Here is a 24,119-nt window from a genome sequence, read left to right on the forward strand (position 1 = left end):
TCCATTCTTTCAAGAAGTACTGTGGTTTCCCTACAAAGAGTGTACTCTTCCTCAATCTGAAAGAATCTCCTTCCTCATCTTTTTGCGGAGATTACGTCTGTTGTTGTTCCGTTTGGGTAGCTGGAACCCATCTGGTGTTCAGAGGCGTACAATTGCCGCTCTCGAAAGTCGATTCGTATCTGACCATAATCGCAATTACTCTGAACAGAGAAGAGAGAGAGAGAGAGGAGAGGAAGGTCCATAGCAGCGGACCGGCCAGTTTCGTGGATCGGATGTTAATTATCGGCCGTAAAGGCGAGCAGCGAGACACTCGAAATTGGAGTTTCTTTCGAAGGGGAACGGACGATAACTTAATCTTCGATCCGCTGTGCCGGCTGCCAACCCGGTGAAAGCTAGTCGAGTAATTGCGGGCTTTGATCGCCGGGATCCTGATCGGCGATTCTCGGATTCATTCATTCGTTCGTTCATTCGCGAATAAGCGGAATTTAAGTGTGTCGTCCCTACGTGCTAATTAATCGGGCCAGATAGGGATTTGTAACTTGTTCCTAACACCATTCGTTCAATAATAATCTACATATAGTACGCAATCACGTCCCGCGGATACAGAGGAAGAACCGGTTTGCTGATTGAGCATTAACTGCGTTTAATTAGCTGCTCCTCGCGAGCGGTAGTTAACCGGACAGCAATTACGCGCAAGGATGCAAGGAAAATTGCAAAAAAATGTTGTTCATCTTTCTACCGTGTGCTCGCTGATATCGTCTGCTTGCATCATCCATCTGGAAGTGTTCGCGGTGTGCGTCGATACTTTTGCGAGCATCGAGATCTCGAGGATCTTATGAAAAGGAAATACATTAGGATAACTGTATTCTGACGCTGTGGTATCATTAGGAGCTTCAATTGCCTGCCGATGCGTCATGTCGGAGAAATAGAAGCTCCGAACGGAGTCGATACACGTGCAACAACCGTGGAGATGCTAACACAAATAAACATCTATTCTCTAACTGACTGCAAGGAACGAGAAGTTGTACTTGTTGAATTTATAAACTGATAAATCTAAATATTGCCGCGATCGAGATATCGTATTACGAGGAATCTTCGCAGTGGAAATATCAGAAGTATTGCGAGCGGATGAACTGAGGAGGAAGATCAGATGAGATGGCTGAAGAGGGTGCTAACACAAATAAGCAACTATTCTCTAACTGTAAGGAACGTGAAGATGTACTTGTTAAAGTTATAAACTGATAAATCGAAATATTGCCACGCTCGAGATTTCATTCTGCAGGGAATCTTCACAGTGGAAATGTAAGAACTTTTGCGAACTGATGAGCTGAGGAGGATGATCAGATGATGGCTGAAAAATGTGCTAACATAAATAAGCAACTAATCTTTAACTGGCTGTAAGGAACGTGAAGATGTACTTCTTGAAGTTATAAACTGATAAATCTAAATATTGCCACGCTCGAGATGTCGTTCCCCGGGGAATCTTCGCAGTGGAAATATAAGATTTAGTGCGAGCTGATGAGCTGAGGAGGAAGATCAGATGATTGCTGAAGAAACCGCAACAACCGTGGAGTTGCTAAGACAAATAAACATCTATTCTTTAACCATAGACATATAGAGATAGACTGCGCGGCCTGAACGAAGCGCTGAAGCCCACAATGGCGGCGTGCGAGAGAGAGAGAGAGCATTAGCCGGGGTCCATAGCGCTCTCTTTCTAATTGATGTGTCGACACATCATATAGAAAGAGAGCGCTATGGACCCCGGCTAATGCTCTCTCTCTCACTCTTTGTACCGCGCGCCGCCATTGTGGGCTTCAACTCGCCCATAAGACGGCGCAGTCTATCTCTATATGTCTATGTCTTTAACTGACTGTAAGGAACGTGAAGTTGTACTTGCTGAAGTTATAAACTGATAAATCGAAATATTGCCACGATCGAGATTTCATTCTGCAGCGAATCTTCACAGTGGAAATGTAAGAACTTTTGCGAGCTGATGATCTGAGGAGGAAGATCAGATGAGATGGCTGAAAGATGTGCTAACATAAATAAGCAACTAATCTTTAACTGGCTGTAAGGAACGTGAAGATGTACTTCTTGAAGTTATAAACTGATAAATCTAAATATTGCCACGCTCGAGATGTCGTTCTGCGGGGGATCTTCGCAGTGGAAATGTAAGAACTTTTGCGGACTGATGAGCTGAGAAGGAAGATCGAATGATGGCAGAAGGAGGCGCAAGGTTACGCGCATCAGCGTTATGCAACCGTTGTCCCGCGGCGTCAGGTTTAATAGCCGGGGCTGGCGACTACAGGTTTACCGGGATATTATTCCGCGCATGTAGTTAACGTCGCGACGAATCAATTAACCGGATAATTAAACTGTTCGCTTCCAGGTGAGTACCACCGAGACAGAGTATATGTACAAGAGTCGCCAGGGGACACCAAGCAGCACGCCACGAGCGCGAGCGAGCGGTGAGTTCGGATCTGCGGTGCGAAACGCGAAACGAGAAACGCGAAACGACGACTCGTGCGGATCGGCGGCCACCGGACCCGATTCACCCGTCGCTGTCCGCCGAAACCGCAACGTGTCAATAAACCCGGCTCCGGGGATTGGCATTTCTTTCGTCGCGGCTACCATTTGTCCCGATATTACGCCAGCAAAACACCGACGCTACGTAATCCGGCCGCAACGAGGTCGCTCGACTTAGCGCCCGTTAGATAACCGGACTCCTTGCCTCTTCTCTCCTCTTCCATCCTCTCTTCTTCTCCTCCTCTCCTCGCGAAACGCACTGTGCGTCGTCGTTTAGAGTCTAGAGAACGAGAACGGAAAACCCCAGTTTCTTATTGCCACTCTGCTGAAGAGCTTGCGGTAGCCCGGCGCAATTCACACGACCATTAAAATGCATTAAGTCCCGATCACGTTCGGACGACAATATTCATTTTTGCAGAAGATTTTTCTGAATGTATCCTGTGAAAGATGATGGGGAACTTGATCATCCCACTTCTGTCCCTTATCTTTTTGTGTTAAAACAGGGTTGAATCCAAGGGTCTTTGGCGATGACTATAAGCTAGTAAAAATTTAATTCGTACAGGATCTAGAACAGACGTGGCCAATCTTTTATATACCATGCGCCAATTCTTTTCGCATACGAGTTCAGATGCGCCGTACAATTGAAGCTCTTTTTCTACCTTCTTATGTTCATCGTTGGGGTTGAAAAATAGAGACAGGGGTAGGATCTGTTTTGCTTGAGTGAGGAAAAGGGATCACGCAACTAGATTAATTAATTTACGTCAGTTCAAAAGACACACGTTTACTGGAGCACCGATCCACAATAGTGAAAAATGGTCTCTTGGACGAGAGACAATTCACATCCTACAATTGTAAACTGCACGAATTGAACTGAGAGCACTCACAAGGGAAGGACCCCAAGTGTCCGACTTCGATTTTGATAATTTTTTGTGAGACGATATGGTATAGAGACCCCTAATGATGTCTGCAAAATATTAGGTGTAGTTACTAAATAGTTTTAAAGATATAAACAATTAAGCTTCCATACCTTGTTGATATACCATGATTTGCAGCACAAGTTTTCGAAGTTCCATTAGCCATATCTTTAAAACTGTTAGTAGCTACACCTAATATCTTGCAGACATCATTAAGGGTCCATATACCATCGTTTCACAGAAGATTATCAAAATCGAAGTCGGACACTTGGGGTCCTTCACTTGTCAGGTGTTGAGAACACGATGATGGATCCAGTTATGGCGCTTGTTAGGAATTGGTATCTAAATGATTGAATACGCTAGAGAATTCTTTTCAAAAACTGTTTTATTAAACAGCGCGGAAGGACGATCTAGACAGTTCGACGGACTCGAAGTGAGGAAAAGAATGTAGCAGGGGCGAAAGAGAAAATCTTTCGTCCACTTGAAATAAAGAAAAACCCAAGGCTGCATCGTTTATTGCCCTGGCCCTCGGGTACGACAAATACCAGGCCTATGGGTCCGATGACATCTGGTCTGTTATTCTAAGATAGAGAAACTGCAGTGTTTCTCATGGACAACGAAATTCATTTTTGCTCTTTTGGCAGTTGTATTATTATTGCAACGATGCAATACGCCACTTGTAATCATCCAATGCGCCACAGGTTGGCCACTCTTGATCTAGTATCATGAACAAGATTGCGCTAACTTTTGACAGCTTCTCGGGGCGTTGGTCCGGCAGTGAACGTCTTCGCACTTCCACAGAGAAAGTTATAAAAAATATAGTAAAGTCGCGCGGCGCCGAAAGGCAAAGTCATTGGATAAAATGAACAGTCTCGCTAAAAGGAGAAACCCGCTCGAAAGCGATCGGCTCGCGAGCCGCTTCCGCGCAGCAGCGTGGTGTTTCATCGTTGCTTCGTCGAGAGCCGCCCCCGAAGTTCAGGTTCTAGGACACGGAGCAAAAACGATAGTTTCTATTCCCGCCACTCACTTTAGCTAGAATTAATAACGCGGCGACGCAGCGGAACGGTGCAACGCAAGATCCAAATAGGCAAGTACGTGCCGCAATCAAAGAAGAAAGAGGATTCAGTTAATTTCTCCGCGATTCTATCGGACCGAGTCGAATAACTTCGCGCGAGCAGCTTCTGTACACCGTCGCGAATCCTTTTGCCAAATTTCATCGAGCCCTGAACGTTTTAACTGGAGCTGCTAGCAATTTGGTAGAAGTTTCGCGAGTCTGCATTTTGGCAAACGGAGCTGATAACACGATGGTGAAGTTTTGCGTCTGATTAAAAAAATCTGGCACAGGGATGCTCGAAATGTTGAATCAGTCTTTGCGGTTCTTTTTCGTTTCCGTATGTGTGCAATGATGATTTCAGGATTTGATTCTCATTTTTGCCACGAATGCATAAAATTTGCACTCTAATGATGGTGATCATCACATTGCGGATCTTTATGCGAAATAAATATGTTTTGCATTGATTGTGGGAAGCAGGAATAATATAAAAATTGATTTCATCCCTATAATGACTTTGTTACATTAAAAGCAACATTACAACATTCATAAATTTTTAAGATTTTTTACTGTTTTATATTTCACCGAACCAATTTCATCATAAATGCATGAAGATCCGCAGACTAGTGATCATACTTTGGCCCGATGAAGCTCGGCAGAGAGATAGACGAGGGAACAGGAGAAGCGATCTGTGAAGTCATTAAACTTTATCAGATGACTTCGCGGAGAAACCGACGAAGTTCCGTGTGTTTTTGATAGTATCGCAGATGTTCCGAACGGCTCGCAGCGATGCAAGAAAGGCATGTTGCTCGCGTGTTTCGACTCGATTCGGCTCGATTCCTAGCTCGTGGCCAGCGTGCTAGATTCAGTAGGTCGTAGGTACGGTGAGTGCACCTCCTTCGCACGGCCTCGTCGCGTCGCATCGCGTCGACGAGTCTCTTCTCGTCGCGAAAGAGGCCTCCGCTCGCGAAAAAAGGCTAAAGTCGCGTTCACAGCCGCCTTGCACCAACGCGAGACCAACAGAACAATAGGTCATTTGATTGACTTAAGTTGGATCGACCATCGAAAATCGAATTTTGTCTCCAGAAATCGAGCAGCTGGCCGATGCTTTCTAGACATTGAAAAAAATCAGAGTTCTAGTCTATAGTGTTCAGAGTTCAGGCGTGATCTTCTGGCGTACTTCCGCGTGTTTTTTGTCGGCGATCGTGGTTTCGCGTCGAAGAGGAAGCGGGAAAGCAGAGTCGCTCGCTTTCGTCGATTTCTCTGCAGTTTCCACGCGTGTCGCACCTCGTGCCGGTTTCATATCGAGCAGCCCGCGAGCCGGGAGATTAGAATTCAATTCGAGACCTGCTCGAACAGCCGTTCCCACGCGAGCTTTTGAGACGCGCAAAAGTAGCCCGCGCCGCGCGTGACGACGAAGCCGCGCCGAGCCGAGCCGAGCCGACGCTAACACTAACGAGGGACCTTTCCCTCGTCGGAACACATTTTGCTTTTCTCAAGCCAGCGTTTAGAGAAACTCTCCATCTCCGGCGATGATGGTCCAACATTCATTCCCGTGTCCCGTTTCGACGCGAAATCACCGGCATTATCGCGACAAAGCAGATCGCACGCGCGGTCAGCTTAACCTCGGACACTCCCTTCCGTTCTACGACAATCCTGCGTACGCTCCAACATGTGCGAGATGCACACGTTCGTTGAACCTTCTCAGCTGGAGACAGAGCTATTTTCCATAAAAACAAAGGTCACATTTTAGCTGTTGATTTCGTGTTGGAGCGTTGGGAGCTGCAAGACTGTGGATCGTTCGATGTAGAACGAAATTCCACGGCAAAGTTCAAGTTCGATACAGTACAGAATACATTATACAAAACCTGTACGGTTTTCTTAAAACTCGCAGGATATCAACACATTGTTGACCGGTCACGAGTTAACTCGCGTTTTTCATGCCCAAACGTTGTTGACCGATCAGGAGTTAATTCGTGTTTGCACTTGCATTATCAATTCCGATTTATGGAACCCAGGGCGCAATAGAATATCTCAAAACCTTTGTTTATTCATTTATACAGGGTGTGGCCGGACGGGTGGTACAACCGAGCAGGAGATGATAATACATGTAAAAATAAATCGAAAAAAAGAAATAACATTTTTTCGTTTGACGCTTCGTTTTTGAGAAAATCGAGTTTGAAGTTCCGCCAGGTTCGCGTGCTTTGGTATATGCACAAAGTAGAATTGGTTGATCATGGTCAGACGCGTCAGACGATTCCTATTCCTATGCAATAGCACGTGTATTCGCTGCATTTTCAAACTCGATTTTCTCGAAAACGAAACGGCAAACGAAAAAATGTTATTCCTTTTTTCGACTTCTACATTTACATGTAGTATCACTCTCTGCTCGGTTGTACCACCCGTCTGGCCACACCCTGTATAAAAGATATGTTCAAAGTTTCATCTCCATTCATTATATATAAATAAAGTTTATTGAAATTTATTTAAATTGTTTTACATTCACATTCAATTACGAAATAATAGCCGGTGACATGAGATAGACCCTGTGTAAAATTGCCGGTCAACAATGTGTTAATTTTCGCAGGAAATCCGCGAAAGTATTATATCTCGTCGAAGTTCTATCAAGACTGTGAAGTGGGATTTTATTAAATACCGGCACAGGCTAGGGTAACAGTGAACGATATTAAAAACGTGACCAATCATAAGAGCGACCCAAGGAGTTAATCGTTCCTTGAAACATCGTGCCGTCAGTCTGTCGTTCGTCTAGATTCATTCCGTTTGACCGTGTTTACACGGTCGAGCGACTCGTGCCAATAAACTCTCTGGGTTCTCCAGCATCCAGCACCAGGTCCCTGCTCGATCCAGCAGAATGTCGAGAGGCAGTCGTCGAAACTCCGCGGCTGTGTCTTTTGTTCGCTGGTTCGACTCGACTCGAGTCGAGGCTCGTCTCGTCGTAGTCTAGACGCTTTTATGGCAGCGTACAGCGAGCGTAACTCCGATATCGGCTAGTTAAATACCTGGTCACGATGCCTCGCCGTCACAGTCGTAAAACGTCGTCTTCGGATACGAGACCTTCCGGCGACCTTTCGCGGAGGACGTTTTTAGACGAGACGCTCGTTCAGACGACTTCCGACGTTCCGACCAGAGTTCTTTCCGTTCAACCTTTACGCTCTTCACTTTAACTGGCTGCTGACTCGTTAACGCGTTTACTGCCCTGCCAGTCGTATTAAGGCGACAGGATCTTCCGATCACGAATTTAGGAGGACGACAAATTCGATCTCGACTTGGAAAACACAAAAGTATCGAGGCTAAAGTATCAATGACATTTTTACTAGTTTATCTTCATCGCCAAAGACCCTTATATTCAACCCTGCTATTTCAACACAATTAAAAAGAAGGGACAAAAGTGGGGTGGCCAAGTTCTCCATGCTCTTTGACAGGATACATCCAGAAAGATCTTCTGCAAAAATTACGAATAAATTTCGAAGTTTTTATGCGATCTCGAATTTCGGAGGACGACAAATTCTATCTCGGCTTTAAAAACGCAAAAGTATTGAGGCTGACTGTACCAATGGCATTTTCACTAGTTAATTTTCATCGCCAAAGGCCCTTATATTCAACCCTGCTGTTTCAACACAATTAAAAAGAAGGGACAAAAGTGGGGTGGCCAAGTTCTCCATGCTCTTTGACAGGATACATCCAGAAAGATCTTCTGCAAAAATTACGAATAAATTTCGAAGTTTTTATGCGATCTCGAATTTCGGAGGACGACAAATTCTATCTCGGCTTTAAAAACGCAAAAGTATTGAGGCTGACTGTACCAATGGCATTTTCACTAGTTAATTTTCATCGCCAAAGACCCTTATATTCAACTCTGCTGTTTCAACACAATTAAAAAGAAGGGACAAAAGTGGGGTGGCCAAGTTCTCCATGCTCTTTGACAGGATACGTCCAGAAAGATCTTCTGCAAAAATTACGAATAAATTTCGAAGTTTTTATGCGATCTCGAATTTCGGAGGACGACAAATTCTATCTCAACTTGGAAAACGCAAAGGAATCGAGGCTGACTGTACCAATGACATTTTTACTAGTTTATCTTCATCACCAAAGACCCTTATATTCAACCCTGCTGTTTCAACACAATTAAGAACGTAAGGGGCAAAAGTGGGGTGGTCAAGTTCTCCATGCTCTTTGACACGATACAGCCAGAAAAATCTTCTGCAAGGTCTTGATGGTTTCCAATGAGAAGTTGGATGTTCTTTTGTTGTGAAGGCGTTCGACCATTATCTTCTTCGAACGATTGCAAGAACGGCGGCAAGAGAAGAGAGTACACGTTGATGTTTCAACTTCCAGCAGCCATGAAAGGCAGTGAACTCGCTGCTCCACCTTCGATACTCGAGCGATTAAGAAAACTTTATCGCCGGATCGATTCGATTCTTCGGGGCTGGGAGACGATTCCAGGGTGAAGAAATGGATAAACGACATTCCAGCGGTTCAGCATCGCGACTCGGCGTACCGTTACCACGCCATCTTCGCGTTCGTGATGAAAAATTCCGGAGGAAAGTCGCGGGATTCGTCGCGCCAGGAACCGTGTAAGACTCGTTGATTTCTAGCCGCGAGTTGCGTGTAAAACGGACACCTAAACTCGCTGCAGGCGTAAAGGTCACTAGGTCGATTATCGAGCATGGAAACCGGTCGGTGTGTCTAATAAGTTGGTCGACGGTGCCGAAGCCGATTTAGAACGTTCCCGCCTCGATCTTTCCTGCCTCGATGACAGAGACCGGTCACGATACCACTTCCGTGACGAGTAACCCTCGCAGCGGAAAGGAGGATCCTGCCTCGGTGATCTATCGATCCGCCTGCGGCTTCGTTTCCAACAGGAACTTCGAAACTCCGACAGACAACGAATGATTCTCTCTGCTTGCCGCGTATTTGTCGAAAAACTTTGCAGTCACGGGTGAACGTCGATGTCGCAATCCCGGTTTTCGGAGTTATGGCACCTGCCAGATAAGTAGACGTGGGACGCTAGTCCGTAGAATATGTAGGCTAAGCAATTCTTCGACTTCGCTTCGTAGAATTCTCGAATATTTCACAGCGCCAAATATCCTTCTAGAAAATTATTTCTGTTCTTCTGACCTCCTAAGGGCTCTCTTTCTCTGATTGGCTAGAATTTATTCAGCTCCGTGCCAGAGTTCGGAAGCTTCCAATTTGATTGCTCCTTCCAACTTCCGGATATTCGGAAGTTCAAGTGTTCTTTCGGAATAATGACTTCAATGAGTGGCGGCAATTTAAATCAACCAATGCCAAACAGCCACGTGCGAGGTACACGTACAACTTTGAGGTTACCCTGAACGGGCAATAGTTTGCAAGTTATTAATATATTCTGTGTTGTTATTTTAGGTAAGTACAACAAATATTGATGTAGGTTTACATTAAATAAACCGTTTTTATTGTACTTTTTAAAATTTATTGAGAAAAACACGAAGATGATCTTGCCCCATAAATATTACTACACGGGGCAAGTCCGTACTATCACGGTGGGGTAAGTGCGTACTGTATGGGTAACTATAAAACTAAACAATATATTTCATGCAATAAAAAGCATTTTGTAGCAGGCTTGATAATAATTCTTTTCTTGCACCGTAGCACTTGAAACAAGGTTCGAAAGCATTTTTAAACTTTGTTTTAATATCACTGTATCCCCTTTCAAACAGCATAAAAATACATGTTTGTTGAAAAATGGATAACTATAGAAATAAACAATATAATTTAATGCAATAAGAAGCATTTTATAGCAGGCTTGTTAATCATTCTTTTCTTTCCCTGTAGCACTTGAAACAAGGTTTGAAAGCATTTTTAATTCTCAAAGAAAATGGGGCAAGTGCGTAGCAGTTGACACTTTGTACAATATCCTATAAAAATGATAATTTTCAAGCAAAATTAGAATCCTACATAATACTAATTCATCAGTAATAACTGTGGCAATAGTTTGATACCAAGAACGTTAAGTTTTTACATAACAGACTGAAAATACATTAGTTTAAAGTCTAACTTTGCAAAAACTTGGCGCACTTACCGCACTCCACCTTAATAGGATTTTCAATAATTGTGCTGTACCAAAAGAAAGCATAGAAATTGTCTTTTACATTACAATCTTAAATGAAACTAACTATTAGATGACGTTATTGAAGGTGACTTGTTGGTTCACAATGAAAATTGCTGTTGCTATTGAAAGTTTCATTAGAGTGTTTAGCCATGTACCATAGATTTTTCAAAATTATGCAATAATCACCGGTCGGTAATGTGTTGAAGCAGTAAAAATGTCATATTTTCGGAGGAGTCTGCAATCGATCGATCAAGCTGCAGGAACATCGGAGACGTTCGAGATAAGGTGGCAGGGTGTGGGAGGATAGTGAAACGAGCCGTTGTTCTCGGAGAGAAGCGAACTCTCGTTTTCTTGCTCATCCCGTTCGTGCCGCGTAACACGTTTGTTCGCCAGCCGGAAAAGATTGTCCTGCTGTCTCTTCTGATCCGTCAGATTCGCGTCGTCTGCGCACGACAAAAGAGACTCTCTGGCGGTCGACCGCGCCTCCTAATTACCGATACGAGAGACTTTCTTCGTTTCTAACGCAGGGAAAGATCACGGGACTTTCCTTTGCTTCTTCGTGACCGAGAAGATCGCTCTGTTGCCGTGTGATTCGATCGAATCTCAAGAAAAACCTTAGTCTCCAGACCATCTTCAAGAAATCAGTGTGCAACCCGACTATTAATAATCAGACTGTGTCATGCAAACACGATTCAATTAAAGTGTACTTCTTATTTCAATAATCTCCATAAATTGCGCAGAATGCAACAATATTCTTAATTTTTTCTGACGCCTTCACAGTCTGATGATTCAGCTCGTGATTTTTATTTTAGAGCGCTAAAAGCGATTAATATGCAGACTGTTGAACGCGGGCTATACATAAAGAATAGTAGGAAGATACCAGGATCTCTTTAAGAATGTTGATGCACCATTTTCAACTTGCTTGATTTCAAGATTTCCAGTCTACTGGTTTCATTCGTAAAGTAAATTAAATATAAATTGCGAGTAAGTGCCCAGGTATTGACACGAGGATTAACGAAGTGAACGATGAATACACAGCTCGTGAACGTTGGGATTGAATTAGCGGAGCATCGGATAGCCGGGAGCGTGTTCGTCGGCGACGCTCGCGAGGATTCGCCGAGGAAAACGGCGACCTGGATATCTCCCGGTGGCCTTGGGGGAAAGTTCAATCTCGATTTTGGGGCGCGCGGATGGGAGAACGCTCGAGCGTTCATCGCGTAATTAGCGTGAAATGAAACGCTCGGAGGTTTTCGCGTGCAAGCGATCGAATCGGTTGCCGATGTACATATACCGCTCGACCTCTTGTGGCTCGACCGCGTACGTATGTACCAACATACCGTCAAATGGAACAACTTCCTAGTCGAAACGTGAGGCAGGAGATGCATTCAGAGATAGCCAGAGAAGCCAGAAAATCCCGAACAAACTCCGGGACAAAGCGGGACGACAACCGTGGGCCCCATAAAAGCAGAAACTGCTGCACGCGCGGTGTTTGCTTTGCAAATACTTCGCGCAACACAGACAGCTCGGCACCGGTTGCATAATGGCTTCCGAAACCGAAACGCGTCCTCCGAAACGAGATCAACTCGTTTCGCGTCCGACAATTTCTCCCCATTCCACTTTTTCCCCCGAAATCGTCCGCTTTTCTCGACGAGGCGCACAAACACGCAAACCGGTTGCGAAAACGGCACATTGAAAAGTTACTGGGAACTACCGAAACAAATTGGACAACGTGGTAACGATGGAATGCGATTTCGCGGTGGTGGATCCTCGTGATTCCGTGAGATCGAGGCGACTCGCGCGCCAACGACCGTCGGCCGTTCTTCGATCACGACTTCTTCAATTTCCTTCGGTCTCGCCACTTTGTTGCATCCCGAGATTCTAATCTTCCCACCGCAACGCAGACTGGCAGGGCTCTGGCTAAACGGTGTCTCGGGTTCTCGGTCGACGACTCCGAGACCGCGGTTTCATCTCCTAAACGGCCTAACGCTCGCTCAACCGTGTTGCAACGAGCACCTATCGACCTCTTGTTTCGATGCAACTCTGGCGGCCTGCATTTGAATCGGCCTGTTTCCTTGGCGTTATCTAATGCTCTTCAACTGCCGGACTTTATAGAACATCCAGTTTATCGATGAAAGGGTCTAGCCGGATAAGCATGGGCCAGCGGCCCCCGCTCCGATTTTCCTGATTCCTGTCTTAAAACGTCGCTTTATGTCTAAAAAGAACATCGTGTAAAATTTCAAATATCTACCCCTACCGATAGGGGTGATATTGAGGTAAACTCCCCCGCACTTAATTGCAATTTGCTCTAAAACGAGAAAAGATATCGACATGGGATAAACGGGTTTCAGATGTTTCAGATTTTTTTCAGAATTTTTTGCTAATTATTTATATTTGAAAACAATTAATTAATTTTTTGGGAATTTTTTTCACTATCTTCCCCTGGGTTGACACCTACCAAAAAATTCTAAAATATTGCTATGATTTTTTAACCTATTTTGTAAAAAAATTTCAAAAGTGTCCGTTTGGTGGAACAGTGTCAAAAAAATCAATATCACCCCTATCGGTAGGGGTAGACATTTGAAATTTTACACAATGTTTTTTTAGACATATACATAGCGACGTTTTAAGACAGGAATCAGGAAAATCGGAGCGGGGGCCGCTGGCCCATGTTTATCCGGCTAGACCCTTTATTTTGTCACGGTAAAATAAGTTGCGCCGCAAGGGATTGAGGAAGAGTGCGTCAATCGATTGAAGTTTTCAGTCACCTCACCTTATTGACTGGCCAAGTAAGGTACATACATACATTTTTAAGATCGACAATGAATATACACTTCCTTTTTGCTCGAATTTATCTTGTCAATTGATTGAACTTTTCAGTCACCTCGCCTTATCGACTGGCCGAGCAAGGTAACGAGACTGAACGCGCTAACGCGATCAAATCGCAGACGGCGCGACGTAGAGCCACATAATCGAAAGTGACAAAATGATAGTGCTCGGAGCGAGACAGCGACGAGTTTCGCGCGGCAAAGGTGAAATTTTAAGAGAGGCTCGATTACTCTTGTTTGCGCGCAGCGTTTTCACCGGCGATTAACGGGCGATCGTTTACTGCTTGATCATCCCCTCTCGATTGTGTCCGGCGTGCATCCGGAGCCTATGCAACTGGGAAACAGAGTAGATCGAGAAACCGGGAAAGCGGAACTTTCCTCCATCGCTCGTAACACGCTGCACACGCAATGTCAAGTACTTTCTATCCTTGGAATCGTGTCGTCGACGGTGTCCTGTGATGGCACGGTGCTGCTCGACGATCTCTCGTCGATACGCGATTGTGGTTTACGAGGGAAAAGAGATTAAACATTGAATTGTCTATTGTGTCGGGGCTCTAATGTTCTCTTCTAGTCCGGTGTAATAAATGGATGGGGGCCAGAACGTTGAACCGTAGAGGCGTGATCTTACGAACAAGCGATAATTGGTTGGCTCGCAATTAGTCGACCCGTGGCAGGGATGATTCGCGCGGCGTCGCGAACAACGCCGCGTTCCGGTTACCCTTAATGCCTCTATGGAAACGAGGATCGTCGTGCTATCGATAATCTGTCTCGAGAATTAGAACGTCGTGACGGCTAATGAAACGCGAAACGGTTCGGTCTTCGTGCCGAAACCGCTCGGAGAATGTGTGCGTACGAATGGTAGGAAGGTGGAGCCCGCCTTCTGCAAATTAAATTAACTCAAGGAAAAGAGGAGAACGTCGATATAGGACAATTAAGGGTCGTGGGCGTGACTTCGAAACTCCCTATTTCGATAAGTCAATTAACAGTTCTCTCCACAGTGCCTCTGCTTGGTGAAACTTGGAAAATAGAATCTGGGAGAACAAAAGTCGATTCGAAAGAAGAAGAAAATCGGAACGAGTTGAAGTTGGAGATGGTAGCGGGCGTGGCCTCGTCGCTCCGGTTTTCTGCAGAGCAGAAAAATGTACCTACCTTAAATTGTAGGTACATAAAAATAAATACGTAGAATGTGGTATATCTTGGGCTCAGCAGAAGAAAGCTGCGGATCAATTTGTGATTGGGGAGGGCCAGTGGGCGTGGCTAAATCGCTTCCGTTCTTCGCGAAGCCAAAGGAAATACCTCACGTGACAAAAGATGAATGGAAAATGAAAATTTACGAAACCAAAGTGAAGTGAATAGAAAAGATCTTGGTTCAATGAAGAGCGTTACGTCAATTTGTGATTGGGGGAGGGTTAGTGGGCGTGGCTTGATCGTTTTCCCGTTCTCCCTGTAGCCAAGGGCAGTGGCCCGCAGACCTAACCCGTGCTCCGGTTCGAAGACATCGGATCCAAGGTGTAACGAAAGAAGGCGGTTGCGTTCAGCGGTCCTCTCGAGGAGCGTTTACGCGGTTGGTTGCATAACTGGCCGGGCGAATCCGCTTTAATGCTTTCCATTGAATGGAATCGATGGACACCGGGTGCTCGAACATATGAATGGGACTCGTGGAAACGTGAATCGGCTCGAATGGAAAGCAGACTCGAAGGAATGTTCCTAAAAGCGATTACATAAGAAAACGTAAGGCGGTCTGAAGTAACAGGCCGAGCTATAACCGGGCGGCCCGGCCGGCCCGAGGAAAACCGAGCACGCGACTTTCCGCTACTTTCGAACCCGTTGAGTTTGTTCACGCACGCGTAAACACGCGTATCTACACTGGGTTCCTCGCTGAACGCGTTAGTTCTACGACCTGTGTACAATCATTGCAGCACTGGCAGTAGAAGATGAAGTTCAAAATTGTAAAAAAATTTTTTTAATTGAAGACGTCAATATGTGATCTTCTTTCAAAAAAATAGTGTTTACGTTATTAAATATGTCGGTATCTAATCAATTACTAAACAGCTAGGTATGTTATGAGGTATTATACCAATTTTACATCCATGAAATTTAAAAAATCATAGCGAACGGAAATATTCTAGGTTTGAAAAAACTATTCTAGGTCGGAAGAAATGTTTAATTTTCGAGTTAAAGTAGCTCCGAGTGCAAAGGGTTAGTAATCATTAAGGGAAAAAATCACATTCAATTTAGTTTCTATTTCCTGCAATCTATGTAGACAATTTTTATTTTGCATAAAGATCCGCAGTCTAGCCATAACTAAAAGGAGACCTAAAACAAAAATGAAATACTATTCGAATGTTTGCAAACGTTCCTTAGTCTGAAGATATCATGAGAGGGAGGGAGAGAGATCTCAGGGTAGTCCTCTAGTCTTCTAGATCTGGAATCTAGAAGATCTCGGACATCGCGACGGAGAGAAGAGGTGGTCGGTCGACAGGGCGGTTTACATGTCGTCGATACCCAAGAATCGGCAAGGCGAATCTTTGACACAGAATCTTTTGGTCCATTCACCTCTCTCTTGACCCGATTTCCGTTCGAGCACCGCGCACACATAGTTGCTTGCATCCGTCTTCGACGTGTTGCCACGGAGCGCGTCGTCTACCAACGCTGTGCTACATCGAACGTCGTTACAATATGCCTTGGGAGTTGTCGCCCAACAGTATCTCGCGTCAATCAACAATTCCGGTTGAATTCCCTACTTAAATTTAATTATTCCGACTTGTGATACATGGGGGAAAATTTAAATCGATTCATTCGCAAATTTACTTTGATTTCGTTTTGGATTTTTTGGGGATACATACTATTCTGCAATTAACGCGTTAATCCTCGTGCTCTTTTAAATTTCCTCGCAATAAAAACGACTTTCCCTCGCAATAAAAAGGTCAAAGGACAAGCGGTGTAACGCGAACGGACTAAAAACGACGCGACACATCGCAGACACGCGTCGCTGCAGTAAACGCGTAGAAGCTAAGGCCGACCACTTCGAGGGAGGTAACACACCGAGACTTTTTCCGTGAACTTTTTTGTTCACGAGTACGTAATTGGCTACGAAGCGAGGCGGAGAGGAAGATAGAATAACGCGACGCGGACGAAACGGTTTTCTCGGGACGGGGTACGCGATAAACCGGCGCGGCGCGGTGCATAATCTCTTGATCGCACTTTCGCCATTCTTCCATTCACGCGGCCGAACGAGAAAAGAGCCGCGAGAGGCTCCTTTTGTGCCGTCCGCGTTTATCCGTGACCGAGAGAATCGCGCGAGCATTTTTTCATTCCCCGCGGCGGCTGCGAACTAACGAAGCCGAACTTTCTTTCACGGCCGCCGCCGTCGTCGTTGCAGTCGCCATCTTGCAGCCGTCGACGCGCGTCATTTATCCGCTTCGTGGATGCACCGGTTACTCGGTGCATTTGCTGCAGCCGCGGAAAGTCGGCCAATGGAAACATGCAAAATTGAACGAACAATTGATCCGAACTTCCAAAATCGAACAGCAATCTTTCGTCGGTAACCTTGTCGAAAATAATTGTCCAATGTTTCTAGTATTTTTCTAGGATTATAGATTGTGCCCATTTTGTCGTATCGAGCGTTAGAAACGACTGAATTACATTTCACGATTTTCTTCCGCAGAATAAATTTCCACGCAGTAGCACGCTAACGTCCTCAATAGTTGTAGAACCAGAAGCAGGTTTACGACTTGTATTCTGTTGTATCTAATTGTGAAAAAGTTATTCGGTTTTAAAAGGTGTATGAATACTTTCTACACCTACTGTGTATTCTCATCTTTACGGAGACTAGAATAAAAGATGCAGCAAGATTAAAATATAAAAATTGCAAGCAATAATTTAGTTGTACAGTAGAAATAGGACAGATCTAATAAGGTAAAATGTAATTGCTAGACTGCGGATCTACATATATGCAAAATAAAAAATGTTTGCACTGATTGCAGGACACAGGAGCCAAATAAAAATTGTATTCTTCTTTTAATTATCCTGTCAAGATGAAACCAATACATTGAAGTTTGTTGGAATATGGGTATACAATAAACCACTCTCGATTAAATATGAAATAGAATTTATTCTATGTAATATATATTTCTGAAGGCACGTTGTGAGGCACGTCTTTACTGTTCGACAATCTCGACACGATCTAAGAAAAAACAGACGACAATCTAAGAAACAAGTGAGAGTTGAGGGTCCCATGACGCGGACAGCATAGATACAATGTATCATTTGTATAGGCGCTCGAGAGTCAAGCGACCTAATCTGCCTACTAAATAACAGTGGATTATTTTTGTCAATTTGTTTCGTAAATAAATTCCAACAAAGTTCTTAAATATTTTTAACATGTCCACTGCTTTAAATTGTACGTACCCATTTTGATCATAAATGCATAAAATCCGCAGTCTAATAATTGCAAACGTAAAGTATGTAATAAAGTGCAACGGAATTAAAAACCGTGTCTTCTCCAGGCCCACGGGTGCTGGAAATGAACTGCCCCACAAAAATTGCATACGCTGTAGATGTGATACGGGCAGTCTATTTCATGATTTCGAAAGAGGTGGATAGAATCGATTCCTTCCGAAACAAAGAATCGTTTATCGGTACAGAGACATTTCACAAGTGTCGATGGCGAGCGTCGCTATCGCGAGATCTGGATGCGATCGAGATAGAGTCTCGCTTCCGTGTACCGCACGGCGTTATGCAAAGTCTCTCCTCTCCTCGTTGCTTCCCGCGGTCGTTCCCACGAATATCGGTCGGCCTTTAACTCGGCAGATTTGTAATACGATTCGTGCCGTAACCTCTCCCGCCTTCCAGTCTCTGTTCTAATTACGATCAGAGTTGTTTCGCGTTTAACAGGCGCGCGATGAAAAATCCGCGCCGCACAGGCTGGATCGAAAATTTTAGCGACATTTTACCAAGATACGAACTGTATTGTCGTTCGAATATCTACTGACCTCAAAAATCAAAGAATTAATAAAATATAATAAAAACTTTTCAGAAACCACGCTTGTATTTAGACGCACTAAAAAGGAGAAAATAATTTCATTCCTGGTTCTCCATAAAATACCGAATCCTGTTAAAGGATTAATAATATTTTTCCCCAAAATTTTAAGCAATCAGTTCAAAATTTCTTCTGTTATAAAATTAGTGTCGGAATAGATAGAAAAATTTAATATAAATTTAAATAAAATCGTGACATTAGTGACTATAAAAATAAAAGCGTGGAACGCCCACGAAGATTACGTCAATATATTTTAGCGCTCCACGCGTTTCTTTTAATAGTCACTAATGTCACGATTTTATTTAAATTTATATTAAATTTTTCTATCTCTTCCGATACTAATTTTATAACAGAAGAAATTTTGAACTGATTGCTTAAAATTTTGGGGAAAAATATTATTGATCCTTTAACAGGATTCGGTATTTTGTGGAGAACCAGGAATGAAATTATTTTCTCCTTTTTAGTGCGTCTAAAGATAAGCGTGGTTTCTGAAAAGTTTTTATTATATTTTATTTTCTACTTTTATTGTAATCGGAAGTAAGTGTGTATGCAACATTTCAGCAAGATGGGACTATGGGAAGAGGTTTAAAATTCGATTACAAGATTTGACGCATACAACAAGAAGGCAAGTTAATATAAGCGTGGTAATTAAATGCAAACTGTAGTTGTAGCGAACTTTCAAAGTTGATACCCGAAAAATGTCCTTTCTTTTTAGCGACGTTTTACTGCTTAATCCTTCATCCACGCTGTTTTTCCTACAGCAAACAGCATTAGTTTCCGTTAAGAAATTATAATTGCAGCTACAGTTATTATACGCAATCCATCAAAAACATAATGTTGAAGCAATTGACAAGGAATATCTTTTGAGTCTCGAGTGATCCCACGTTCGGACAAACCACGATGTGCTCAGGACACAGCGAAGAACAGGCTGAACTCTTCCTCGAAGATTACTTACAATCTCAAAACATGAAACTGGAGTCATATAAAGCTCCATTTAAATACTTGTGTAGAAAACGGAGCGCGTGTAACTGAAATTGCCGTATTTTAAGGAGTCACACTCGTCACGAAGATTTTAAACAAAGTCTAACAAATACGAATGTTACGCTTTTCTTTTTAAATGAAATAAAATTTGATTCGTTTGTGTAATCAACATTTAAGCATTAGAATAAATGTAGCCATACAAAAAGGATAAATTTTCTTTCCTCTTCTGCGACATTTTTCGGGAAGAAAATACGTTTTAATCACTGTGACTGTAAAGAAAATGATACGGCGTGGGGTTGAGACGAAGTCTCTCTGTCTTCGATGTATGTACATACCAGTTTGCAAGCATTTTAATAGGAGCCACTTAAAAGTAGCAAAGACGAATGATGGACGCGGGCGCGCAAGAGACAGAGAAGAGTGTCTTGTGCAGCAACGCGAGCAGCCTGTGTAATCTTTGAAATTTTACTTCCAGCCACTCGGGTAACAAGCTGCGGGACAACCTAACGATCCGGCCGGCAAAAAGTCTCGAGTCTCGTTTTCGCCGTAAACTCGATAAACAGGGATTAGCCGAGACGGTGGAATCAACTTTGTAACTTTTGCTCCGGATTATCGCTGAGTAACGGCTGCCCTGTACATCGTGTAGCGGCGACTTGCGATTATCTAGCGCGAGAGCGCGCGCGTAATTCTGTTTCGCAAAAATCGAGTCAAACAAGGTTTCGTCGCGAGGAGTTCTTGTCGCGAGGGGATGACGCGACGAGTCCTCCCTTTTGCCTGCTTCCTGCTCGCTGGCCAATTACCGTCATCTCGCAATCGATGGCTAGCCAGCTCGAAGGATGATTTAAAGCTCCGCAGCATAATTTCGCCATGAACCGAGGAGTAATCGCTGCGCAGTGTTTAAACACCGGCCGAGTCGCCGGTCCGAGGTATGATGGACGTTCCGTTCGATCCGCAGAAGTCGAGACGCAGACTTGATTATAATTTTCGACGATTACACAGGTCGATCGACAGAGCACAGGAGCTAAGTAAAAATTGGGTTCTTCTTTCGATTATCCTATTAAGCTGACAAAATGACAAAATTCAAATGGAACGAAATGATGACTTGAATCATGATCACTATACTGCGGATCTGTATGCAAAATAAAAAATGTTTGCATTGATTGCAGGACACAGGAGCCAAGTAAAAATTATATTCTTCTTTTAATTACCCTATTAAGCTGAAACTAACAGATTGATGTCCTTAAATCTTTTTAACATGTCCACTGCTTTAAATTACATGTACCCATTTAATGATCACTTTCTTCCATTCAAACATTCTAATTTAGATAATCCGCGAGAAATCTGCTGCACCTGTTTCGTTGGAATAGTTCAGAGAAAGGGAGAAGCTGCGAGAAAGTTTGGACCGATATGGCAACAGGTGTGATCGTCAAAGAATCTCGATCGAACACATCGATCGAGGAAAATTAAAAGACAGGTCTTGAACTCACCCAGCAGGATAGGCGACCAGCTCGCTGGTCGTGTCGCAGTCCAGGGCTGCATTGCTGGAGACGGTGACGCCGAGCACGCGTTCCAGCTTGATCTGCAACAAATCGAAATCAGACTAACCATTAGGACGTTCTGGAGGATCATTGAAAGCGGTTGATCACGACTACATTCAATTTCTTTTCAACACATTGTTGACCGGCAATTTTACACAGAAGCTATCTCGTGTCACCGGCTATTATTTCGTAATTGAATGTGGAAGTAAAACAATCTAAATAAACTTCAATAAACTGTGTATATACACTGCTATGCAAAAGAAAGAAAAAATATCAAATAAGAATACAGCAAGTTTTGAAAAAGGATTCCGCTGTTTAATTGAATGGTTCTGAGAATATATGTTATTGCGGATTATCTAATACTATAAATCAATCATTGTACAATACAATTTCTACATATATTGGTTGTCATTATATCCTATAATTATACAGGGTGCTTCTTTCTTTTGCACAGTAGTGTACATAATGAATTAAGATGAAACTTTAACATATCTTTTATATAACTTTTAATATTTTTAGTATGATAAACTGTATAGCAACCACCGAATGAACAAAAGTTTTGAAATATTCTATTTTGCCCTGGGTTTCATAAATTGCAATTGATAATGCAAGTGCAAACACGAATTAACTCGAGATCGGTCAACAACGTTTGGGCATGAAAACACGAGTTCTTTATTTAGATCTTTATCGATCGAGGTTCACGGGATAAAAGCGAGGCTTTATCGCCCGATGACTTAAACAAACAATGCTCCAGCATGTTCCCGCGTTGGTCGCGGTGGCAGGATCGCGTGAAAATCGCGGGAAATGCGACTGGCGCGACGTGACAATCGGCAATTGGCCGGCAGCGTGGCAACAAGAGAGAAAAGAGAGTATTTCAAAGCAGGTGGCACGGTCTCGTGCGAGTTTCTTAATCGCGGTCGCGTGGAAAATCGGTTCGCCTGTGGGGCATCGATGCATCCGATCTGAAATTCATCGGCGATCCGAAGGCTAGCTTCTCTTGTGAATGCAGCGCGCTTCCGTTTTTTCTTCCCGGTTGCCAGCAGCTCAAGCAGCGGTAGCAGAGAAACTCGCCCGATCGATATTTGCAACGTCCTGGCCCCGGAATGCTGTACGCTCCTCTTGTTTCTTCGGCTCGAGAGGTTTCGTTCTCGAAGCAGATTCGTGACAAGGACGCCAACGATTCGACCGATGATTCGCAGGACGCTGCGAATATCGCGCGTTTATTCCCAGTTTACAGCTCGAGAGACGCCGAGCACCGTGCAACGAGAAAGCCATTAGCTTTTGAAAGGAACACGGACACGTTCGGGCTCGAAGCGTTCTCTCGCTCTTCGAGTTATCGCTAATGGACACGGAAAGATTGATTTAAACGCGGAACGACTTTCCTTCGAGCCGCGCACACGCTGAGCGAGATGTGTTTTCAAAAATCTGATGGACCTCGGTCTAGCGACGTGAGTCCGCTGTCTCGGAGAATGGATTTGCAGGAAGTGCGACGAGCAAACAAATTCAGACTTGTCTGCTGTCTCCCATGGCGCTGCCATAAATGATCACACCTCAATTCAAAACAATCTTCACGTTACTGAAGTTGTTGACGAATTGTTAAAAATGTAAGTGTCGTACGAATGAATGGAAGAGGAAAATCGAATCGAATGAAATTCATCGCTCGTGTACAAACGTTCCAGACGAGGTTTCATCAGGAATCGGTCTTTCAGAACGAGTGTAATTATTTCAATTACGATTGCAGGTCGACAAGAGCGAGCGATTACACAAAGTAACAGGCAATCGAATAACCCGCTACATTTTAATCGTCGTCGCGAATTCCAGCATCGTCGGCATCGGTCCCGCGCCAACGAGCCCTCGCGTTCCTTTTCCCGCGGGTAAAGAGAGCTCGTAACGGTCCGCTTGCTTCTCGCACAGCCAATATCGTCGAGGAGGCTTCGTGATTCGATAAAATTTGAAAGCGGCAGCTCTGTCCCGAGCAAAAACGTTTGATTGCCGGTGTAAAACGTTCGATTACCGCACTTCTAACCGGGCTAGAAAGCGGCGATGATGTCTCGGACGAAACCAAAAGAGCCGGCTGTTTCGTCGCGACTTTCCTTCGAGGACGCGACGGACGAAAAGACACTTGCGCTCTCCCTGGAACTTTCATCGATCATTCGTTCCTAATTACGACCCACTGTGCCAGTTCTCTACGAAAGCGATCTGTTCTTCCAGGTCTTTGCTCCGTCGATCGCGATCGATCATTCCGTTTACGCGAACATCACTTTTCTTTCCGAGAAACCGATCGATAACTATTCTTATTCCGCTCGACTTTCGAACAAAAGCGAGAACATTCTTCTGCGAAGTCGCAATGAGAGCTCTTGCATTTTTTTTTTTTTTTTAAAGTAATCACTAGACTGCGGATCTTTATGTATTTATGAAGACATTGGCTAGGTGCAATGTAAAACAGTGGGAAATTATTTCAGGTGTAAAAAACTAGTAGGGGATGAAATGAATTTTTACTTATCTCCCGCTGCCCACGATCGGTGCTGAATATTTTTGTTTTGCATACAGATCCGCAGTCTGGTAATCACGTTTCTTGTTGATCACTGTGATACTTGCGAGACGTTCGCGATCTCATAGTCCCCGCGAAATTAGTCCAATTAATTTGACGAGCGTTGTTATTTCAGATCATAAAAAAGATAGTACAACATTCAGGGAGTCCGTGACTTTCCACTGGTAAATTGTTTCAATATTTTATAAAGCAGGCACGGTGGTATTTAATCGAACGTTTTAACGACGGAGATAGGCAGCGAGCGCATTAAATAATATTTCGAACGAAAAGTGGGTTGCATGCACGAAGTTCAACTAATCAGAAGTGAAAGTGGTCGTTATCTGTTCTGGAAAGGTTCACGCGGTGAGAGAGGTTGTACAATGTACATTAAAATATGTTTCTAGCTGCGGGATAAATGAGATACTAAACGAAAGAATCGAGGAAAATGAAAAGGGTGCCAATACACGTCGTTTCAGTTGCTCGCGTTGGAAACGAGGTTACCAAGCGAAACACGTTTAATAAATTAATATCACGTTAGGTTGCACAACGCGCGTAACATCCGCGATGGTGGAAAGATCGAGGAAAGTCCGAGGAAAGGCTGGAACGC

At 43.9% G+C, this 24,119-nt stretch overlaps 1 protein-coding gene across 7 annotated transcripts in view; it reads right to left on the reverse strand.

The window, feature by feature from the left end:
- LOC143208238 (uncharacterized) overlaps window positions 1-24,119 on the reverse strand; it is a 133,179-nt gene that overhangs the window by 27,791 nt on the left and 81,269 nt on the right. For all 7 annotated transcript variants that reach the window (XM_076422451.1, XM_076422449.1, XM_076422450.1 and 4 more), the window contains one exon: window positions 20,932-21,023. In XM_076422451.1, the coding sequence (XP_076278566.1) occupies window positions 20,932-21,023 (92 nt within the window). The remainder of the gene's footprint in view (window positions 1-20,931; window positions 21,024-24,119) is intronic.

This window comes from Lasioglossum baleicum, chromosome 4 (assembly GCF_051020765.1).
Source record: "Lasioglossum baleicum chromosome 4, iyLasBale1, whole genome shotgun sequence".
In the NCBI taxonomy this organism is placed as follows: Eukaryota; Metazoa; Arthropoda; class Insecta; order Hymenoptera; family Halictidae; genus Lasioglossum; species Lasioglossum baleicum.